Source organism: Schistocerca piceifrons, chromosome X, assembly GCF_021461385.2.
Source record: "Schistocerca piceifrons isolate TAMUIC-IGC-003096 chromosome X, iqSchPice1.1, whole genome shotgun sequence".
Taxonomy (NCBI): Eukaryota; Metazoa; Arthropoda; class Insecta; order Orthoptera; family Acrididae; genus Schistocerca; species Schistocerca piceifrons.
In genome coordinates this window covers 909,486,079-909,506,728 of record NC_060149.1, presented here as the reverse complement: position 1 = coordinate 909,506,728, position 20,650 = coordinate 909,486,079, and the positions used below count along the sequence as shown (strand labels likewise).

General features: G+C 37.1%; 1 protein-coding gene across 1 annotated transcript in view; it reads right to left on the bottom strand.

Annotated features, from left to right (window-relative positions):
- LOC124721524 (muscle calcium channel subunit alpha-1-like) overlaps window positions 1–20,650 on the bottom strand; it is an 857,532-nt gene that overhangs the window by 9,769 nt on the left and 827,113 nt on the right. The window contains exons 39-41 of the mRNA XM_047246542.1: window positions 3,646–3,765; window positions 3,436–3,476; window positions 2,385–2,515 (exon numbers count right to left, since the gene is read on the bottom strand). Of these exons, the coding sequence (XP_047102498.1) occupies window positions 2,385–2,515; window positions 3,436–3,476; window positions 3,646–3,765 (292 nt within the window). The remainder of the gene's footprint in view (window positions 1–2,384; window positions 2,516–3,435; window positions 3,477–3,645; window positions 3,766–20,650) is intronic.

The following is a 20,650-nucleotide window of genomic DNA, read 5'->3' as shown; positions in this document are numbered from 1 at the left end:
TTTTAAATGAAAAGTCTGATCAAAAGAAGTGTGTTAAAAAGCATTGCTCAACATATTCTGCATCACCAAATGATGAATATAGACTCATCAACATAAACCTTCAACATAAAAGTGGTGATTCCATCTTTTAGGTGGAATGACGACTTCTACAGACAGTGAAGGAAAATATTTCAATAAGTTACATGCCACATCAAGTGATGACACAACTCCAAGTCATGAACACATTTTGAGTTTCCCAAAGTTGATGAGCCATTACTGCTGGAATAAATCCTCAAAAGAATATCTGCACCTCAACATCAACCTCTGCAGAATGTATTGACTGTTTACCCAAAAGTTTCCTGGTAAATCAACGAGCAGGTCATCCTATCACAGTGTGTTTCAGACAGACTTTAATTTGCATTTCAGAACATGAGGGTTAGATACTTGCAGACAGTGCAATCTGTTGTTCAACAAAATGTTTGAAGCTTCAGACAAAACAGAACTGCACAACCTTGAACTTGTTAGTCAGTTGCATCATGCAGAAGGAGACTAAACATACAAAGTTCTAAAAAATGATATGAAAATGGCTAAAAGGAACAGCAATACCCATGTTATGTGAGTAGACCTACAACAGGTTGTACTTTGTCTTTCATTGACACATTCCATAGTATTCTACCAGAGACAACTGCCATCATATAATTTCATGGTTCATGATGTTGGTACTAGAAACATTACAGTAAGTTTGGGGGCTGGCTCCACTACAAGGAGAGATTCAGCTAAAATAGTTTCCTGTCTGCTTAAATTTGTGACAAACAATTACAATATGCTTTAAGAAGGTATGAAATGCAAACTGATTTTACGCTCTGACCACTGTGTCAGACAGAACAATAACTGGAGAGTTTTAGTGTTTTATTTTTATCTGGTCCAAGGCAATAACTTTACAGAAATACATCAGAAGGTTTTATGTTCAGGTCACAGTTTCCTAACTTGTGACAAGGACTTCACAATGATCATGGCTCAATCAGAATGGAAGCATGTCATTGCTGAGGTCTTCATTGATCCTTCAGAACTGACAATTCAGGATATGATGATGAAGACTTGAAGGACATAGGACCTACTGAGTTGGTTTTGAAAAAGCCATCTGCTTTGAAAATTACTGATAAACTCTGACTGAAGCTGTGTAGTGTCAAACCTCAAAGTGTAAGCATGTGTCGTAGTTGTAATCTGCTTCGCCCATGGGAAAGACACTGTATTCTAAAACATCGTTGCAAACATCAGTTAAAAAAATTTTCTGTTGCTTTTTGGTTTTCAGTTGCTTAACAATGGGGTGCTGAAACTTCATATGGAGAAAAAAAGGGATCTATTGGACATGAAATACAGGGAGCCAAAATACAGGCATTTTTACAAAAACCTGCAGTGGCACATCTGAGGTTAATGTGCCAGATTTGTGCCTCAACTTAATAAAAATTTATGTTCTGTTTCCTTTTTAAGATGAAAGTAATCAGTTCACAACAAATATTATTTTGGATCTGGTTATAATTTTCTTTCTTGCACCCTTTGGATTCTAACCAACCTTATCATTACAGCAGAATACAGAGTGATCTGGAATAATGCTGTATATCCATTGTTGTACAATGTTTTATCATTTTAATACTTACTTATTTTTTTAAAAAAAGAAAACTATGCTTAGCACAATTTTTAAAAACACAGCCAAGTACTTTCAACAGTCTGTATGGACAAACAATACAGTCTGCCATTACATTATTATTTTGCAATAATTCTCTGGAATTAACAGTTTTTGTTGATTTCCTAAAAACTGCAGAATGTGCCATACAGAATTATTTGTGCACATGCTTCAGTTATACACTGTTGTCATATCATAATATAAATTACACCACCAATGTATAAAAAGTGTGTTTGGTAGTGTACTCATTCACATTAAAACTATAATCTGAATTAATCTTCTGAACAGATTCCTGCTACGCAGAGGTTACTGAATGGATGATCAATGTCTGATGATGCAGTTTATATTACTATATGATAACAGTGTATAATTCACGGTTTTATCATCTGACGAAAACAATTTTATATTTCACTTAACTTGGTGCTGTGAATACTTTTATGAACCTGATGATCGGGCAATTAAAACTGGGTGTGTAAATATGGTATTTTACCAGTAGCTCAAGGTCATAATAAGAAATTTTTTTTAATGTCCTTTTTTAGCCACAAAACTTGCTACAAACTATGACGTTAATTTGTAGTTTAACAGCTGTGGTACTAGTATTAAATAGGTTACATTTAAATAAAGTACAGGCATTCACAGAAAGAACCCTGTATTGTGTTTCAAACTGTATGGTTATCAAAAAGGTTGTGACTGACACCAATGTTATGAAGGTTTAACTTACCCTGCCAACAAGACTCTCAGCTGACCCAACAACTTCAGGAAAGTTTGGCCTGCGATCAGCTGGACTACCAGGAAGGGAATGCGACAGTCTTTCTGTACCAAGACTCCCATTTGAATCTCCCACCCTTGACACTATAGAAAAGAACAGAGTTACTAAATAGAAAAGTGTTTACTGACAATGAAATCTTCATTGAAAACATACAAGATGAATAATGTTACCACATCATAACATTGCCATGTTAACTTGTCATGCGTCACAAACTGAAAACAGCATGCACAAAAATGTGCCCACACATATTAAATACTTGCACTATCTACTGAATGGTGAAGTAGTTATTTAGTCATGCAAATATCAAAAGAAAATTTTATATATTAATAACGTTCATGAACTGTTTATTAAGCTTATTCTAAAATTAAAATTAAAGATGTCACAGGAACATAAAGGAAGTTGTTCATTGGGGCTAACCTCGGCCATGGAAAGATGCTCTATGTGTGGGAGGAGAGTGCCTTCCATGGTTTACAGCAAACATCACTGTGTTAGGCATGAAGCCTGCTACAGCTACTGCCATAGCCTGTGCTTGAGCCAGTTTAAGACCACTTGCAATGCGTGAAAAGCTGGATGATGTGTCCCGTCCCATGCATCCCAGACGAACACGCCGGGGAGGTGGCGTTGGGGGAGTGATCTCAGTGCTGTATTCATCGTGTAAGCTGCAAGGGATCAGGATATGTGTTAGTAGTTAAGTTAAGTAACTGGAATTCCATTGGTTAACAGTCAGAAGGCAGCTGGTAAAAAACCATTATGAATCCCTCAAATCTCAAATATCTCTCTCTCTCTCTCTCTCTCTCTCTCTCTCTCTCTCTCTCTCTCTGTGTGTGTGTGTGTGTGTGTGTGTGTGTGTGTGTGTCCCCCTTTTTATCATCCACAATATCTCCTCCTCCTCCTCCCTCTCTCTCTCTCTCTCTCTCTCTGCTGCTTTTTCATGCAGATACATGCTCACACACTGTGGTGGTGTTACAGCTGCAGCTGAAAAGATAAATAGGAATCTGCTTACCATAGCTGTTGGGTTGTATAAACTGGCCATAGCCAGGTTTGCTGAAATGTTACAAATATAATTTACAAATGTCAAACTCATTTGTTTACTTAAAAAAAAAAGATTAAGGAAGCAAAATAAAATTCTAATTTAATACATCTGATGTTGATTTTTACAACTATTATGTAATGAAACAAAACATGTTTTGAAACAAGGTGCTGCTGAACTTACCCAATGACCCGATACGGGCTATAAGATTGGTCTGTTGGATCACCATTTGACACAGTCAAAGAATGGAGAGGAATTGACTCTTCACCCTTTGGTACAACTGCATCTTGTGTTCCTGTTGAACTGAACAGCAAGAAAACAAAACATGTCTTAAAGTTGTGTTTGTAAAGGATGAGCTTTTTTCCAGCAACAGAGAAGAGCTTTAATTATGTATTGTTTATGACAGTATAGATTAATATATGATTTTTCTTAACACTATTTGTAGATATCATAACAAGTTGGTACAATAATGATCACTGTAATAATGCTGATTGTCATATACATGAATCTAAAGCAGCAAGTGAAGAACAACCTCTTGTATAAAGTTTAAAAAAGTTTACATTTGTTTAAAATTAATTTATTTTTATTCTTACTGGTACACAGTCTGCATGCAGAGCTATATAATAAGTGTAAACATAAACACCACTCATGGAGTAGACCTTAGGCCTGTTCCAACCTGTGGCCTGCTGCCTGTACGGCAGTACGTGGAGAGATCGATGATTATGGCACATGCGATCAGCATATCACAAATCCCTCAAGTTGTTATCGCCAGTAGATGAATCCTGATGAAGCTGCTGCTTCTTTATTCAAGCAGATCCTTATTTGGCCTCACAAGGTCTGAGTAGACTCTGCACCAGACCATCCTACCTCAGAAAAATATCTGTCGTGGTGCTAGGAATTGCACCCAAGTCCTTCTGCACTGAAGGCAACAATGCAGTGTGAGCAGAGACACAGAACATTTACCAGTGATGAATAACAGCTTGCCTTAATTTGGGATAAATGAAAACAAATGAGAAGAGGAAAAATGTTGTAGCTTTTGAACACAGAATTAGTTGAAATATGATATGAAGTGAGGAAAAACACAGAAGCTAAATAGAAAATGGCTAAGAATGTGAGAAAAGGCAGCAAGTGCAAGTATATTGGTTGTAATATTAACGATGTTTGTGGGAATGGTGTTGGTGGTAATGCTGAACAATTGGAAAGGTTTTGCACCAGTGGTAGTTACATAGTTACATGGGTAGTAACTAGAAAGAGATAATGGTGATATGCAATACTGATGTTGCAATGACTGAGTAAGTGATCGAACAATAATAATAACCTTGCAAAAAATTTTGAGTATGGATAACATCATTTCTGGATGAAATGAAAGCCATGTGTTTTAGTCTGGAGCAGAGCAATGTTACAAAAGTGTGGCATATCACAGTGAGATGCAGTATTTTTTATTTTTATTTATTTATTTTATTTTTTTTTTTAGGAAGAAAAGGCAAGGCATTCTTGGAAGCAGACTCATATGTAAAATGCAAAGTATAATTACTAATTATGAAGGGGCTGTTGTGGTGATTGACATATTTTTCAAGAAATTCTGTACCATGTAACATGTACATACTGTGAAAATAATATAATCTGTCAGACTGAGAGGATAACAATTGAAATGCTGGTACTGCTGTTTATTATTAGAGTAAGATTACAACTGAGTGAAACTTGATTCAGTATAAACGATCTTTACATTGCAGGAGAACCTGATCACTATTTTGTAATGAGGGAAAAGCTGTAAAAAAAAAAAAAAAAAAAAAAAAAAAAAAAAAAAGCAGCTGTAATTCTAATGTGGAATGTCGCAATATCTCAAGATTACCATTTCTGAATATATGACGCATGAGTGACTTAGCACTTGCAATTATTTTCTCTACGTGACACGTATTACATGATTCACAATAATTAATATATGATTACATGATTACAATCTTCGTATCCTTCAATATCTAAGTTTCAAAAATTTATCACGTATCAAAATGCAGTGGTTTTATGTCATGTCTTCACGAGCTTGTACTGGGCACACAGAATCAAAATGTGTGACTATAGAGATAGAATGTGTAATTCTAGCACAGGAACATACCATTGCTGATAAAAAATTGTGTTAAAAATGGTTGGAGATGTTTGTGCATCAAAGACAATTTAAAAAGCTGAATTCGTCTAGCTGTCTGCCTGTCTAGTTATAATTTTGAATTCTAAAATGGATAGTTATGTGTGTTAAAGCTCCACTTGTGGTAGGGGAGGGAGGAGTGTACTGACCCCAGATTGAACCCACCCAGCAGGTTACCAATGGAGGTCGGTGTGCCGGGAGGCCTGGATGTGGTTTTTAGGCAGTTTCCCCACATCCCATTAGGTGCTCAAGATCCATTTCAATTGCATGATTTGCAGACATTCAGAAAAGTTTTGCTCACTTTCACGTGAATAACACTACATGCAGACAGTAGAGCAGGGCCGGCCAAACGCTGCACAGTGTGCAGACATGCGGAAGTGCTGCACATGTGCAACAGCAAGCAACAGCGACATCTGTTATTAGTCATGAGTCCTAAATGAACGGCAGCAGCTTCACTTCCCTGTGGTACAAGCAAGAGAGCAACATATCTAGTCTCATTTACCCCTGGTGACCATAACCTTAACAGAGAAGTACTGAGAAATGGCAAGTACTGTGAAAAAGCAAAGGACGGGAGATCTATGTTCTCAGTCGTTTAAAAATGACTGGGAACTGCAATTCTTTTTCGTAGCCATCAGTGAAAACTCTCAGCATTTTCTGTGCCGCTGAATAATAGGCGTCCAGCGTAAGTTTTCAATTGAAAGACATTACAATACATATCACAAAGACGAGTGTAGTGTACTCAACAGTGAAGAACGGCAAGCAAAATTAAATGTCCTTCAGAAAATGGATGAGACACATCAACTCGATTTTACTGTACGTCAAAGTAACTGATACTTCTTGAACTAACTGATACTTCTTGAACTCTTAGTTTCTTGTGCTACATTTATGTCTGTTTTACTGTACGCTGTACAATGTACTGTTTTCAATTTTCCAGAATGACAACCACACTAAATCTTCACTGCGAGGAATTTTTAAAATCGCATTAAGAATTGCACAATCTGGGAAACCCTTTTCTGAAGGGGAGTTTGTGAAAGGGTGTCTGATTGATGCTGCAGAACTTGTGTGTCCCACGAATGTTAGCAGGTTTCAAGAAATCAATCTATCCAAACAAACAGTGACAAGATGTATCAGTGGTATGGCCAGCGATCTGCACAGGCAGCTAATAAATAAGGCTAAATACTTTGTTGTTTCTCTGTTGAACTCGATGAAGCAACAGATCCTACAGATACAGCCCAGGTTGTGATATACATACAAGGTGTTGATAATGCACTTTGTGTAACAGAGAAGCGACATCTGTGCATAGAAACATGCACTACATGAACGCTGACGGCTGTGGCGTGCTCGCTGTGACCCGGAAGTTGCACATGTGCAGGATCACCGCACGTGTGCAGAATTTCTGGCCGCCCCTGCCGTAGAGGGTAACAGTTTGGTGACATGAAAGGAGTCTGACCACCCCTTAAATTAACCATACCAACTCCATTAATAACCATGCCAACCTTGTGCTCATATTGAACAAAAGCACAAGGAAAAGAAGAAGATAAAAGAATTAAACAGATGTTCACATGTCCATCCTCCCCAGTTTACTGCATGTGAGCCAAACAAGTACATAAGAACTATGAACATTTTTTCTTTTAAACTTTCAATTCTTTCCGGAGTTTCTTTCCCTTAGTTCTAAACATAATGGAAACTCCGTAAATGTGAAGACACAACTTTTGTTGTTACATTAAATATCGCTATCATTAGGTGTGTTCAAGCATCAGTTATAATTAGTAAGAACTGCATGTCCATCATACTACACATATTGACAGGACTGAGCCTGTCATACATGTTTTCAGACTATATGAAGCATAAAGTTTTTAAATCATTTGCAAGTGAACTATAAATAAATAAATGGGAGGTATCTGTTTGACAGTAACCAAATTATATTCCTTTCCTATCTAGCTGAATGTAGTTCAACTTTTTAAGACTGGGGACAAAGCATGGGACCAAAGGGCAAAACTAAAAGTTATAAGATAGCATTGCTAAACAAAAGTGCAAAATATCACTGCAGTAGATAGCTGGCAGAAGAGATTACAACAGGCATTATCCTTCTTAAGGAGAAATACTTACAAATTTATAAGCATCCCACTATCTGTCATCTTATGATAGTGAATTCAGGAAACTGTCTACCACTGTTGGCTAAATATAATGTTGTAAGTTGTAAAGATGTCAAAATAACATTCCTGCACATTATGCCAACTGAAATTTCATTCTTGTGTATATTTAAAAACTGTACACATTCACGAGATATCCATTCAGTGCTTATTTTCTATGGATGAATAGATAAATAGGTCCGATACATTTAAGCTACCAACACATGCCAAAGTGAGCTATGATTAGCCCCCCCTCCCTCTCTCCTCCCCCCTCTCTCTATTGATATAATTGATATAGGGTTCACATCAGCCATTTATATCACTGTTGGATGGAGTGTTTTTGATCAAATGATCACAAGTAGTGCCTAAGATTCTGTGCACTGAGGGACTACAGTATCTTAGCAGTACCTGTAGATTCACTTTTTACATGTATCAAGATAGTGTTATAGATGAAAAATGTCTTACAGTACTGCAACAATCGTGAAATGGCCAATATGGGGGGGGGGGGGGGGGGGGGGGAGAGAGAAGAAGAAAGAAGAAGAAGAAAAGACTGAGAGACTGACATGGAGATAGTATGGTACTTCACTATAGTCATACCTCTGAGGAACTGTGGCCTACTATGAGTACTATCAACTCAAAGTACAGGATGTCCGTGATTAAAGTTCCAGTTTCAAAATGCTGTAGAAAGAGAACCACAGCTCAGAAGAATATCAGATTTGAGCAAGGGGGGAAATGTCATGGGGAAAAAAATTGACCAATAGATGGCACTGTAAGCTTTAGTATATGCACACCAATAGATGCACAGAACATGTCTGTTTCTCAGTTTGCTTCTGAGACACCGAACATGACTGTCTCTGCTAAGGAGATGGAATACTGCATGCGCACCAGTAGCCCTACAGACGTTTTAGGCATGGAAGGGTGTGAAAAAAGGCATTTGTCCGATGTCTGCTAAAGGGGCTAGAGAAAATGATTACAAAATTCATAAAGTTAGGTTCTTTTGAAGTTCAGTGTGGCAGAGGGAGGAAAGTAGTTGATCTGATGTCTGTCAAAGATGTAGTCACAGCGTTAGAGAAGGGTTCGAATAGTGTGTGCAAACATACAGTGCATTGGGAATTGCCCAAATGTCGGACATGTTTAGAAGGATGGTGCATAAAATCCTACAAAACATCTTGCATTGCTATCCACACAAAACCACCTGTGTTTAGGAGCTGCTTCCTGCTGACCTGCCAGTCCAAAATTTCTCGCTCATATGGAAGTGAAACAAATAAAGCTCATTTTCATCTCCAATGAGATGTCAATATGCAAAATTGTAGAATGTTGGCAACAGGAAACCCACATGCACATCAACCAGTACCACTTCATTCTGCAAAGATGACAGCATAATTTATTGCAGGGTCGCCACCCCCTGCCTTTTTTTTTTGAGGTGGTGAGTCCTGTGGATCCTGTTACTTGTACTGTTAATGGTAAATGCTATGAGAATCTTGTGCACCAAGGTCATTCCAACCCTTCAATAGTGTGGATGTGTGGTAGGATCATTTTTCAGCAAAATGGCACCCCCATGCACACTGCACAGCCAGTGAAGTGGTTTGCTACAGAGGGATTCTGGAAATGCTAGTATCATCAGCCATAGTTTCCCTACAGCCTGGTCATTCATATCACCTGATCTTAATCTGTGTAACTTCTGGCTGTGGGATTATCTGAAAGATACTGTGTTCACTGTACCAGTTATGAGTGTAGCTGAATTGATGGCACACACTGCGTAATGCATTCCGAATGTGATCCCCGAAACACACTGATCTATTGTGCAACATGCTGTTTCTTGATTTTTAACTTGTGGCAGAAAACTATACATCTTGTGACAGTCTCACGGCAGTAACAAACTGATGTCATTTTTCTTTTTGTGCAGTTTTTGGTCACAGGACAAATAAAAATTGATTTCATTTTGCTTGTTATGAGGTTTTTGGCCTCAGGACAATCAAAAACCAATTTACAGCATCTGATATGGTATGACCTTGTGGATGGGCTTACCAAACTAGCAATGTCACAACTGTTGACTGTCTATCTTGTACAGTCATGCACACTGAACAGTACAGATGGTGTAATATGTAAAAACCATAGTTGTCATATTGTAATCACCTGTCATTTTTAGCCGACCCCATTTACATTAATATGCTTACAGAACTATTTATCGGTAAAATTTTCATCGAATTTTTTTTGTTCCATGATATTTCCCCCTGCATCAATACGTGCTGTTCAAATTTGACATCATTCTTAGCAGTTGTTTGCTTTGTACAGCATTTTGAAACTGGAACTTTAATAATGGACACCCTGGATGTAATGGGAGTGATATTAGATACGAAAAGCATCTGCTTCAGTACCACACCCAACTTATTATCAGAAGTACATTCATACAGGGTGTCAAGCATTTGTTACTGGATTGAGGATTTCTTGGTAGGGAGAACACTGCAAGTTATCTAGGACAGAAAGTCATCATCAGATATAGGGGTAATTTCAGGTGTACCACAGGGAAGACATTGTGGACAATATTAATCTCAGACTTTTTGGAGATGATGCAATTATCTACAATGAAGTTCAGTGTGAAAGCAACTCGACAAATACTCAGTCAGACCTCGATAAGATTTCAAAGTTGTGCAAAGATTGGCAGTTTGCTTTAAATGTTCAGAAATGTAAAATTGTGCACTCCACAAAATGAAAAAACATAGAATCTTATGACTATATCACTACTCACAAGTGGGATCAACAGAATCATACAAATACCTGGGTGTACTTTGCAGGAACATGAAATGGAACAATCACATATGCTCAGTAGTGTGTAGAGCAGGTAGCAGATGTCAGTTTATTGGTAGAATCCTAGAGAAATACAATCAGTCTACAAAGGAAATTGCTTACAAATCACTCATATGACACATCCCAGAATATTGCTGAAGTGTGTGGGACCTGTACAGTATAGGACTGATGGAAGACATTCAATATATAGAGAGAAGGGCAGTACGAATGGTCACAGGTTTGTTTGACCCACGTAGAGTGCCACAGAGGTGCTGAAAGAACTCTTGAAGATAGACATAAACCATCCTGATCAAGCCTACTTACAATGTTTCAAGTACCGTATTTGAATGAAGACTCTAGGAATATGCTACAAGCCTCTACATTTCACTCCCATAGGGAGTGTGAGGACATCAGATCAATTACTGCATACACAGAGTCATTTAAACATTCATTCTTTTTGTGCTCAATATGTGAATGGAAAATAACTGGTACCATGAGATGTAAACCCCGCCATTCACTTCACAGTACTTTGGAGACTATGGGTTTGAAGTAGAACTGGTAGTAAAGTCTTGTTGCTACTAAGCAGTAGCCATAAAGCAATAGTGTAACAATTGTAACCAAAATAAAGAGGCATACAGGTCACAGCTGAAATGTGCTGCTGCCTATGAAAGCAAGATAAAATGCGTCCTTTTGTGGAACATCAGCGTTCCACAAGTTTTAGATTTTATTTTAGTAAAACACAACAAGAACATCTTATACACTTCAGTAGTTCAGTGTTTGTTCTTGTTGGTTGTCTGTGATAACTTTTGGTCTCTCTCTCTCTCTCTCTCTCTCTCTCTCTCTCTCTCTCTCTCTCTATTTCTCTCTATCTGTGTGTGTGTGTGTGTGTGTGTGTGTGTGTGTGTGTGTGGGTGGGTGTGTGGGTGTGTGGGTGTGTGGGTGTGTGGGTGTGTGGGTGGGCGGGCGGGTGGGCGGGTGGGCGGGTGGATGTGCGTGTGTGTGTATGCGCTTCATGTTGGAACTCATGAAATCTGTTAGTAGTTATGTGAATATTTTTGATTACTAATTATGACGTACTATTTGATGGGATGCAGATCATATCATTTCACTGCCTAAGAGGAATACTGATCATCTGTAATGCGAAATATTTTAATATCCTGTTGTAGTCTAAAAGTATTATGATATGGTATACACCATCCATCCGGACAGTTCCTCATTGAGTTTATTCCTAGTGCAAAAGTGACATCAGTGTAATAACTACTGTGGCAGTTGGAAGTAACGACTGTAAAACAACAGATGTGTTTTCATCTGGTCAGTTCTATGCAGACAGTGTTAAGTAATGGACATGGACCCATATTGTGTCAGCGTTATGGTGTCACAAATCAAAATGGAATTACATATCTAAATCAAGAGTGCAAGACATTCTCCAGAATACAGGGTGATTCAAAAAGAATACCACAACTTTAAAAATGTGTATTTAATGAAAGAAACATAATATAACATTCTGTTATACATCATTACAAAGAGTATTTAAAAAGGTTTTTTTTCACTCAAAAACAAGTTCAGAGATGTTCAATATGGCCCCCTCCAGACACTCGAGCAATATCAACCCGATACTCCAACTCGTTCCACGCTCTCTGTAGCATATCAGGCGTAACAGTTTGGATAGCTGCTGTTATTTCTCATTTCAAATCATCAATGGTGGCTGGGAGAGGTGGCCGAAACACCATATCCTTAACGTACCCCCATAAGAAATAATCGCAGGGGGTAAGATCAGGGCTTCTTGGAGGCCAGTGATGAAGTGCTCTGTCGCGGGCTGCCTGGCGGCCGATCCATCACCTCGGGTAGTTGACGTTCGGGTTTCATAACTAACCTTTTTCGTAGGACTCTCCATACAGTTGATTGTGGAATTTGCAGCTCTCTGCTAGCTCTGCGAGTCGATTTTCCAGGGCTGCGAACAAATGCTTGCTGGATGCATGCTACATTTTCATCACTCGTTCTCGGCCGTCCAGAACTTTTCCCTTTGCACAAACACCCATTCTCTGTAAACTATTTATACCAACGTTTAATACGCCACCTATCAGGAGGTTTAACACCATACTTCGTTCGAAATGCACGCTGAACAACTGTCGTCGATTCACTTCTGCCGTACTCAATAACACAAAAAGCTTTCTGTTGAGTGGTCGCCATCTTCGCATCAACTGACGCTGACGCCTAGTCAACAGCGCCTCAAGCGAACAAATGTACAACTAAATGAAACTTTATAGCTCCCTTAATTCGCCGACAGATAGTGTTTAGCTCTGCCTTTTGTCGTTGCAGAGTTTTAAATTCGTAAAGTTGTGGTATTCTTTTAGAATCACCCTGTATTTTGAAAAAGAGAAAAAAGTGTGGATAGTTTTGTTCTGCACACCTTAACTCCTGAACAAAAACAACAAGGTGTGCTTGCTTGCCATGACTTAATAGAAATGCAATATGTGAACAATTCTTTTCTGGAAAAAACTGTCATGGGTGATGATACTTGGTGCTACCAATACAAGCCTGCCACAAAAAGACAAAGTGCAAAAATTCACATGAGGGGTTAATTCGACAGTATCAAAAATGAAAACCTATCATATATTACAATTATTGGACTCTTGCACAACGAATTAAAAAAAAATGTACAAGAAATATGTATTAAAGCCACACAAGTCGGACCAATGGTGTAGTAAAACAATGACCAAAGATGTGAAAATGAGTGCTTCATCCTCCGAAAATGATCTGTTGTTAATTATTGCTGAGCTATGAGAGGACACAAAAATTCTGAGTGATGAAAACAGAAGACTCAAGTTTAAATTGGAAGAGAGTGATCATCAAGTATGTCTTAATATCTCCAAACCCATGGAAGGATTGTCAGAAAGTGAAGCTATGACTAAAATGGCTCACAACAGGCCTAGCAGTAGATGGGTAAATGTAAAATTGAAGGGGAGCTCCTACAAACATATTAACAATAAACATAGGCAGGACTTTGTGTTACCATTAAATAACAAATATAATTCACTTTAAAACACAGATGACATAGAAACCGTATCAGCATACTCATCTGATACAGTGGTGCAGGACACTCAAAACTTAGTGAACAGCCAAGTAAGGTATAAGAAAAAATGTAAAATCAAGATTTATTCAGACAGTTATGCCAGAGGATTAGCAGCTATGTTAATGGAAAGCGTATCTCTTGTGATTAACAAGTTTGAAATAGAAGGTACCATTAAATCAGGAGCTGGTTTACGAGACATTTCAAGATCAATCAAGAAAGAAAGCACAGCCCTTGTGGACAGAGACTTTGTAGTGGTCATGGCCGGAGCAAACGACATCAGCAGAAACGAAAGGAAGATAGCTACTTTGACACTGAAGAAGACTCTCGGAGGGTTAACCCACACCAATGTGATCTCATTAATGTGCCTCGTTGACATGATTTGCCCCAGTGGTCATGTGTGAATAAGGAAGTGGAGCAGACCAACAAGGAGTAAAAAACTATCTGTGAGCACTTTAAGAATGTTTCCTTAATTAACACCAGTATTTGTAACAGAGAATGGCATACCAAGCATGGTCAACATTTCAATAATCTAGGTACGTGTTTTAAGTGATACAATTCTCGGAATAGTATTGGATAAGGTAGAGAAGGAAAAAAGACCAGTAATGTGTTTGTATTATGTTTCAACTGAGATGACAAAAAACTTTTATGCATAGACCAGGCTGGGTGTTCTAGTAACATAAGGACACAACCTGGTCAACTTCCATGTGGTAACATTAGGTCATGTCAAGTAGAGTTTAAAATATGCTACCTCAATATTCAGGGTATGGCAGATAAAAACTTAATAGTCAACGAATTTTCAAATGAAACCATAGTAGATATTCTATGTTTAAGTGAACATTGGTGTAAAGAGGATGAGCTTGGGTACAAAGTATTGGATGATTACACACTACTTAAGTTCTATTGCAGAAAACAGCACTTACGTGGTGAGGGAACAATATATGCAAAAACATCTCCTGCACCAAACTGTGGCAGGATAGATCTCAATACCCTTTGTGATGAAATGCATTTTAAAATATCAAGCCTAGTAATTGCAGGCCTTAAGCTAATGGTAGTAGTAGTAGTAGTAGTAGTAGTAGTAGTAGTGTACAGGTCGCCTAGTGGTGACCCCCATATTTTTCTGGAGAAACTTGAGGAACTCTTAATGTACATATGTATGGAAAAAATACAATATTGCCATTGGAGGGGATATCAATTAAAGATTTGATGTCATGCAGGACAAAAAAACTGTGACAGAGCTCAAAAATGTGCTTCAACAATTTAACCTGTACTATGTTAACTCCAAACCTACCAGAGGCTCATCCTGTCTAGACAATATATTTAACTATATATCAAGAGAACCTGCGTGTCCACTGATGTAATTAGTTTCCCTTTCTCAGACCATGATGCAGTATAACTTAGTCTTAATAATGTAACTTCAGACTGCACCAAACCAGAATCTAAAATTGTGATTACTAGACCAGTGAGCAGAGAGTGGATGGATAGGTTTAGACATGCCCTCACTTATTTCAGTTGGGACACATGTCTTATTAGGCTTCAGCACTGCTCAGCTGATATTCTTTTCACCAAGTTTTTCTCCGTATTTTTAAATATATTCTAAAATAACATCCCTCTGAAAAAATGTACAGTGAATATTAGTAGTAATTACAAGAAAAGGAAAATGCAGGAATGGTATACTCCACAGTTAGGGCAACTGCAAAATACTGTTATGTTGTATTCTAGTCTGTACAAAACCAGTAAATCAGAACTGTATAAAGAACTGTATGCTCAAGCTAAATACAAGTATAGGAAGGCAATACATGAAGCAAAGACACTGCATAACATAGTAAACATTGAAAAATCTAACAATAAATGCCAAAAGGCCTGGAGTGTAATAAACTCCATTGCACAAACTAAACACAAAGAGTAAATTGCCATTACCCGAGAAGAATTTAATAAATATTGCATTCACTCCATTGAAGAAATTAGTAGTTCAATAAACAAACTCCCTGGAAATGCACTTAGTATTATGGACAGCTGCTTTGAAAAGCTTCCCCCAAGCACCTTCACTTTCATAGAAGTGAACCCAAATAATATCCTAAAAATAGTGAAAAATTTCAAACCTTCAGTTAGTGTTGATTACTATGATATGTAAGGTAATTTGTTGAAAGATGTTATTGATTGTGTGATTTGTGCTTTAACATTTTGTGTTAACAAATGCCTAGTTGAAAGTAAGTTCCCCAACATACTAAAAATTTCTAGAGTTGTGCCCATATATAAAAAAGGGGAAAAGAACTGTCCCGCTAGTTACAGACCTATATCCATAACCCCAGTTTTTTCAAAAATTTTAGAAACAATTATGAATGAGCAAGTTAGTGTCTACTTGGGTAAACTAAATATAATTAGTGATAAACAGGAAAGGTAAATCCACAGCGGATGCAATGGACTCCTCGTAAAATTAGTCCTATATGTGTTCGAGGCTAGGGATTATGCCCAGGCTACTTTTTGTGACCTGAGCAGAGCCTTTGACTGTGTAGAGCATGGCACTGTGCTGAATAAGCTAGTTTACTATGGTTTTGATGAGAAAAGTATAAATATGTTCAAGTCTTTTCTAGAGAACCATCAACAAGTTGCATGCATTGGTAGGGAGAAATCAAATTTGGTTAATGTTAGGTACAGAGTGCCTCAAGGGTTGGTGCTTGGACCTTTACTGTTTATACTAATGATTAATGACCTGCCCTTATTCATAAATTCTCACACAATATTGTATGCTGATGACACAACTTCTCTACATAAAAGCTCTGATCTAGGTACACTGAAAACACTGACCAAAAATACCCTTGCTCAGTCCTCATTATGGTTCAAAGCTAATGGCTTCTTGCTAAATGAAAAATAACCCAGACACTTTACTTTAGCCTCAAAGAGATTCTTAACTAGCAAGAATCAGAAACTGTTAAATTTTTAGGTGTTAATATTGACAATAAATTGACAGGGGAACCACACATTAAAAATATATTAGCTAGGCTTTCAAGAGTTATTTATCTAATTAGAAATTTAAAAAGACATGTTCCCAATGACTATGTGAGATCAGCATATTTTGCCTTTTTCCAAAGCATCATCTCTTATGGACTCTTACTGTGGGGTAGTAGCTGTCATGTAAATGACATTTTACTTTTACAGAAGAAAGTAATAAGAATAATAATGGATTCTGATAAAACAGAACACTGTAAACCTCTGTTTATTAAATTGCAGTGTCTTACAATAGTAAACTTATTCATCTACAATGTTTTACTGTACATTACAAACAACATCTCTAATTTTGTATTGACAAGTGATATTCATAGCCATAATACTAGGTTCAAATGGCTCTGAGCACTATGGGACTTAACATCTGTGGTCATCAGTCCCCTAGAACTTAGAACTACTTAAACCTAACTAACCTAAGGACATCACACATATCCATGCCCAAGGCAGGATTCGAACCTGCGACCATAGCAGTTGTGCGGTTCCGGACAGAGCGCCTAGAACAGCTAGACCACTACGGCCGGCCATAATACTAGGAACAGAACATCTGTAGACATGCCACATCATAGATAATCAAAATCGCAGAACTCCTACCTATTTCTTGGACTAAGGATGTTTAATACACTAATTGCTGACTTTAAAGAACTGTCTGTAAATATTTTTAAAGCTAAATTATACAATCCACAAGTGAACAATCCGTTTCATGCTATTGATGAATTTTTTGAAGATGAAAATACTGTATTCTAACGTGTACCTATTTTACGTAAAGCAATTTACATCGATACTGTAGATTATGAAGAAATATACGCTCTTGACTTTGTCTATTGCTGTAATCAGCCAAATGACAATAAATTATTATTATTATTATTATTATTATTCTTTCCTTTCTCAGACGTTATGTCTGGTTAAAAACGGAAAGAGACGCGGACCTTGATCAAGCATGACTTCCTTTTAACTGTACGGTATATGTTACATTGCATTTAGGAACTTTTGGGTAACTGAACATGTATCAATAATTACAGATTTCTGTAGTTGTATATATAAGTTTGGATGTAGCTGTATTGCGTTGATGTACTGGTGGATATTGTGTGGTATGACTCCTGTAGTTGATAGTATAATTGGTATAATGTCAACTTTATCCTGATGCCACATGTCCTTGACTTCCTCAGCCAGTTGGATGTATTTTTCAATTTTTTCTCCTGTTTTCTTCTGAATATTTGTTGTATTGGGTATGGATATTTCAATTAGTTGTGTTAATTTCTTCTTTTTATTGGTGAGTATGATGTCAGGTTTGTTATGTGGTGTTGTTTTATCTGTTATAATGGTTCTGTTCCAGTATAATTTGTATTCATCACTCTCCAGTACATTTTGTGGTGCATAATCGTATGTGGGAACGTGTTGTTTTATTAGTTTACGTTGTATGGCAAGTTGTTGATGAATTATTTTTGCTACATAGTCATGTCTTCTGGGGTATTCTGTATTTGCTAGTATTGTACATCCGCTTGTGATGTGGTCTACTGTTTCTATTTGTTGTTTGCAAAGTCTGCATTTATCTGTTGTGGTATTGGGATCTTTAATAATATGTTTGTGTAATATCTGGTGTTTATTGTTTGATCCTGTATTGCAATCATGAATCATTCCGTCTCACTGTATATATTGCCTTTTCTTAACCATGTGTTGGATGTGTCTTGATCGATGTGTGGCTGTGTTAGATGATATGGGTGCCTGCCATGTAGCGTTTTCTTTTTCCAATTTACTTTCTTTGTATCTGTTGATGTTATGTTATCTAAAGGGTTGTAGAAGTGGTTATGAAATTGCAGTGGTGTAGCCGATGTATTTATATGAGTGATTGCTTTGTGTATTTTGCTAGTTTCTGCTCGTTCTAGAAAGAATTTTCTTAAATTGTCTATCTGTCCATAATGTAGGTTTTGTATGTCGATAAATCCCCTTCCTCCTTCCTTTCTGCTTAATGTGAATCTTTCTGTTGCTGAATGTATGTGATGTATTCTATATTTGTGGCATTTTGATCGTGTAAGTGTATTGAGTGCTTCTAGGTCTGTGTTACTCCATTTCACTACTCCAACTGAGTAGGTCAATATTGGTATAGCATAAGTATTTATAGCTTTTGTCTTGTTTATTGCTGTCAATTCTGTTTTCAGTATTTTTGTTAGTCTTTGTCTATATTTTTCTTTTAGTTCTTCTTTAATATTTTTATTATCTATTCCTATTTTTTGTCTGTATCCTAGATATTTATAGGCATCTGTTTTTTCCATCGCTTCTATGCAGTCGCTGTGGTTATCCAATATGTAATCTTCTTGTTTAGTGTGTTTTCCCTTGACAATGCTATTTTTCTTACATTTGTCTGTTCCAAAAGCCATATTTATATCATTGCTGAATACTTCTGTTATCTTTAGTAATTGGTTGAGTTGTTGATTTGTTGCTGCCAGTAGTTTTAGATCATCCATATACAGCAAATGTGTGATTTTGTGTGGGTATGTTCCAGTAATATTGTATCCATAATTTGTATTATTTAGCATGTTGGATAGTGGGTTCAGAGCAAGGCAGAACCAGAAAGGACTTAATGAGTCTCCTTGGTATATTCCACGCTTAATCTGTATTGGCTGTGATGTGATATTATTTGAATTTGTTTGGATATTAAGTGTGGTTTTCCAATTTTTCATTACTATGTTTAGGAACTGTATCAATTTAGGATCTACTTTGTATATTTCCAATATTTGTAGTAACCATGAGTGGGGTACACTATCAAAAGCTTTTCGGTAATCAATGTATGCGTAGTGTAGTGACCTTTGTTTAGTTTTAGCTTGATATGTCACCTCTGCATCTATTATCAGTTGCTCTTTACATCCTTGTGCTCCTTTGCAGCAGCCTTTTTGTTCTTCATTTATAATTTTGTTCTGTGTTGTATGTGTCATTAATTTCTGTGTAATGACCAAAGTTAATATTTTGTATATTGTTGGTAGGCATGTTATGGGGTGATGTTGGTAGGCATGTTATGGGGTGATATTTAGCTAGGTTTGCTGTGTCTGCTTGATCTTTAGGTTTCAGATAAGTTATTCCATGTATAAGTGTATCAGGGAATGTGTATGGGTCTGCAATGTAACTGTTAAATAATTTAGTTACATGTGAATGTGTTGAGGTGAACTACTTCAGCCAGAAATTTGCTATTTTATCTTTTCTAGGGGCTTAAAATTGTGAGTAGAATTAATTGCTTGGGTGACTTCATGATGCAAAATTATCACTTCAGGCATTTGTGGTATCATCTTGTATGTGTCTGTTTCTGCTTGTATCCACTGTGCATGCCTGTTATGCTGTACCGGGTTTGACCGTACGTTGCTCCAGAAGTGTTCCATGTCTATTATGTTTGGTGGATTGTCTATTTTAATGTGTGTGTTATCTATTGTCTGGTAAAACTTCTTTTGGTTTGTGTTGAATGTTTGGTTTTGTTTCCTTCTATTTTCACTTTTTTTGTATCTTCTAAGTCATTTGGCCAATGCTTGTAATTTCTGCTTCTTTTGATCTAATTGCTCTATCGTTTCTTGTTGTAAGATTCTACCTAACCTTTTTCGTTTTTTGTCTGACATTTCATTTCTTATGAATTGTGTTAGCTGTCCAAGGTCTTTTCTCAGTTTTTCTATTCTGATCTGTAGCCTGTGTTGCCATCCTGGTTTTGTGGGTTTCTTCTGTGTGTTGGTTGGTTCTGATCTCTGCCTAGTGTGTATATTTAGTGTAGTGAGTGCTCCTATATAAACCAGTAGTTGTAACTCTTCCATAGTTGTATTTTCATTTATTTTGTTGTGTATGATTGTGTTGATAGTTGTTATTGTTGTTTTGACTTGTGGGTTATTAGGTGGTCTATGCAAGAATGGTCTAATGTCTGTATTTGTGTCTTTGTATTCTATATATGTCAGCTGACATTTTTCTTCTATATCTAACATGTGTGTCACTTCATGTTCTATGTGTACTTGTTCTGGTGGCTGTCTTAAGATTTCATTTTCCTCTGATTGTTTAATTGATGAGTGTTGTTCTTTGTTTGTT